Raw genomic sequence first — 4,030 nt, 5'->3', positions numbered from 1 at the left:
TACAGACCTATTTTTGCATTCATATGAGGCGGAATTTATTCAAAACCTTGCACATGAAAAGAAGAAAAACATTTGCGTGGCCTTCCACTTGATAAATAGAAGACGTATTATAAAGGTTCCGGTTGATTTTTACGTACATTCGACTCAATACTTCATACCAATGAAAATGAGAAAAATTCAAAAGAATTACAATTAAATATATCTTTATATTAAGATATTTTAGTAAAAAAAAATATGAACGGTAATCTAACAGTAAATTTTCAAGAAAACGTGAAAAACATACAGCAAAAATCCCTTTATACCTTCATATGTTAATTTGACAGTTAAAGGCATGCTCTGCGAGCAACCTATTGAAAAAAGTTGATGAATCAATGATATCAACAGTATTTGGTTTAAGTCAATATTTCGCAAACTCTATATGGTTGATGCAATGAACTTGTAAATAAATACAATTTGATAAAGTTAAATGCTGACTGACATTTTTCCTAAAAAGTGTTCGGTCATGACTTACACATTGACTTGTCTACGGATTTTTTCGGTGTTTTCGGCAGATGTAACTCCTCCATGGCACCTGCTCCTTTTTTTGTATTGTGGAGCATGCTTGCTATCAATTATCGTCATACATGTATTTCATTGACTTCGATGATCCCAATCTTTTATTCGTAACTCCTCCTATACCACTGAATAGAATTTATTTAGACTGTTAAAAAACTTTATTTAAATGTGCCATTGTTCATTTCCTACTTTTGCTTATGATCGGGTAGAAAGTTAATGTTTCTCAAAGCAACAAGAACAGTACATTTCTTTCTCTTAAAAATTAAGTACACTCTTCTCTTACCCATAACTTTTCCTATACCAATATCATCTAATAATGAGACTTTTCACAGAATCTTTAAAACATAGTACCATTATGCATTTCTTTTTTTTCAATAGCCTGCATCTGTTTCAAAATTAATCCCCAAAAATAGTAAAAAAAAAAAAATATTTATGAGATGTACAAGAATACGGTGGTATATTTAGGACACGCAATTCTTTTTTTTTTAAATACCAGAAAAAAATTATCTTGTGAAAACGACATAATTATCTTGTGAAAACGAGATATTATCTTGTGAAAACGAGATAATATCTTGTGAAAACGAGAAATTATCTTGTGAAAACGAGATAATATCTTGTGAAAACGACTTATTATCTTGTGAAAACGAGATAATATCTTGTGAAAACGACTTATTATCTTGTGAAAACGAGATATTATCTTGTGAAAACGAGATATTATCTTGTGAAAACGAGATATTATCTTGTGAAAACGAGATATTATCTTGTGAAAACGAGATAATATCTTGTGAAAACAAGATATTATCTTGTGAAAACGAGACATTATCTTGTGAAAACAACTTATTATCTTGTGAAAACGACATATTATTTTGTGAAAACGAGATATTATATTATGTCGTTCTCACAAGATAATGTGTCGTTTTCACAAGATAATTATCTCGTTTTCACAAGATAATATCTCGTTTTCACAAGATAATATCTCGTTTTCACAATATACAGTGAAACCTGTCTAATCCGACATGCACTGGGAGGCAGATTTTGTGTCGGATTAGACAGTGTGTCGGATTTCACAGAGTGGAAAACATGGGAAATAGTAAAATGGGGAAGAAATATAAGGTCGGAATTCACAGTGTGTCGGATTATTCAGGTGTCGGATTAGACAGTTTTCACTGTATTATCTCGTTTTCACAAGATATTATCTCATTTTCACAAATTAATAAGTCGTTTTCACAAGATATTATCTCGTTTTCACAAGATAATTTCTCATTTTCACAAGATATTATCTCGTTTTCACAAGATATTATCTCGTTTTCACAAGATATTATCTCGTTTTCACAAGATATTATCTCGTTTTCACAAGATAATATCTCGTTTTCACAAGATAATTATCTCGTTTTCACAAGATAATTATCTCGTTTTCACAAGATAATTATCTCGTTTTCACAAGATAATAAGTCGTTTTCACAAGATATTATCTCGTTTTCACAAGATAATTTCTCGTTTTCACAAGATAATATCTCGTTTTCACGAGATAATAAGTCGTTTTCACAAGATAATATCTCGTTTTCACAAGATAATTATGTCGTTTTCAAAAGATAATTTTTTTCTGGTATTTAAAAAAGAATAATTGCGTGTCCTAAATATACCACCGTACAAGAATAACAATTATTAAAATAAAAAAAGATAAGAGGAATATTGAGCTAATCGAAGGTTTGGTGATATTATTTCATAAATCTTATGACGGTGATATTTGTCTTTGTACGCAAAAAAGAAAAAAAATCGTTAAACTTTTAAAAAGAGAAAAGAGAGATATAAGAGACAAGTGATTGACAACTGCCTTTTTCTTGTATATGAAAAGGAAAAGATAATGCCATTGTAATGATCTTGCCTTTAAATAAGACGCTCAAATTTAATGTACATGTGTTTTGACACCAATGAAATTGCAAATAAACGGAGTTTTCCTATGACAATAAATATGAAAGGAATTCATCCTTAACATTTTTTTTTTCATTTCAGATGAAGAATTCTTTGGAGCACTTGTTAATTTTTTCGGTGTTCATTCTTTTCCTTTCCTTTACATTTGCAAATGAAAGCTCTCAAACAGAGAACAGCATTTCACAGCTATCAAAACTTTTCAGTAACTTACAAGAAATCCACGGAACAAAACACAACCAAGAAGAAAACACCAGGGACAGACTCCGATCAGATACCAGAAAACAACGCAGTGAAATAGGATTAATTCTAGCCCTTGGTACTCCAGTGAACATGGAGTCAATGGTGGATAGTGACAAAGTTTTGGAAGAGGACAAACATACAGACGACCTAGACAAGAGCGACTGGGACATTGATTTTGATGACGAAGAACAGGAAGTCAACAAGCGCCAAGGAGCCTGGGATTATGAATACGGTCTCGGGGGTGGTCGGTTTGGAAAGCGATTTGATTACTCTTTTGGTGGCGGCCGGTGGGGGAGGGACACCGATCATGTGCAACAAGAAAATAGTGATTAAAAAATTATCAGAATTCTTCCTAGATAGGTATCTTTAATTTCACGTTTGTGTCGTTGACCTATTTAAGTGTGACTTTATTTATTTGAAAACAGAAATCCAAGAAAACTCAGTCATATCTGATAATAAACAAAATTCATCAGTTCAAAGCATTTCTGTAGCAAATCGTTTCATGTGTTTTTAAATTGAGATCAAATATCTTGTATGGATAAAGGGAGAAATATATTTTCGTTTGAACATATATGCGAGCAAAACTATACATGCCTGTTTGAAGTTATATAACTAGTTTTTTTTATTATGATTTGTCAGTACTACAGTGTAAGTGGATATTTTAGCGAGACGCAAATTTAGCGATTTCTCCTTAAAATTTGGTATTTTAGTTTGAGCGATAAGTAATTTTAGAGATTTTAAAATACTCACTAAAGGAGCTTTTACACATAAAACGCTATTAATTTTTAGCTGTGTTCAATTTTAGCGATCTCAGCACACTCGCTGATAATGCCAAAATTAAATTCTTGCTAAAATTTCCATTTATACTGCATTTAAAGAGCTTTTCATGTTTATTTTTATTACGTTTCAAATGTTCATTATACACGATAGCAGAATACTAATTCATTAAATACACCGGAGACAAAAAATCTGCATCAAATACATGTACATTGTATTTTGTATGTTTTTTTTCGGTTATAAAGAAAGTTATAAAACCTTTTTCACGTTCTGTATCTTTGGATCACAATAAAGGAGGGTAAAATTTATCTGCTCAATTATTAAAGTAATAAATATTTAACCTTATAATTCCAATAAACAGAATTTAAAATATGTTTTTATTAATAATTGAATACAAGTAATGTAAAAATTCTCACAGTAGACTTTCATTTTAGTCAATCTAGCTGTGATTTGGGCCCATTTTCTTATACTAGTATTTGAGTCAACGCCCCTACCTATCTGTCAAACACACTCTCTTTCATCACCT

At 31.0% G+C, this 4,030-nt stretch overlaps 1 protein-coding gene across 1 annotated transcript; it reads left to right on the top strand.

Moving 5' to 3' along the window:
• The first annotated feature begins 2,567 nt into the window (after nucleotides 1–2,567).
• LOC134239540 (uncharacterized) lies at nucleotides 2,568–3,766 on the top strand. Its single transcript, XM_062721709.1, has one exon. It carries the CDS (start codon nucleotides 2,569–2,571, stop codon nucleotides 3,058–3,060), a length of 492 nt encoding a protein of 163 aa, XP_062577693.1. The 5' UTR covers nucleotide 2,568; the 3' UTR covers nucleotides 3,061–3,766.
• The last annotated feature ends 264 nt before the right edge of the window (nucleotides 3,767–4,030 follow it).

Source organism: Saccostrea cucullata, unplaced genomic scaffold (assembly GCF_032062105.1).
Source record: "Saccostrea cucullata isolate Sc308-1 unplaced genomic scaffold, CSIRO_AGI_Scuc_v1 ctg13697, whole genome shotgun sequence".
NCBI lineage: Eukaryota > Metazoa > Mollusca > Bivalvia > Ostreida > Ostreidae > Saccostrea > Saccostrea cuccullata.
The sequence above is the reverse complement of the archived record's forward strand: the minus strand, read 5'-3'. Positions and strand labels throughout refer to the sequence as shown.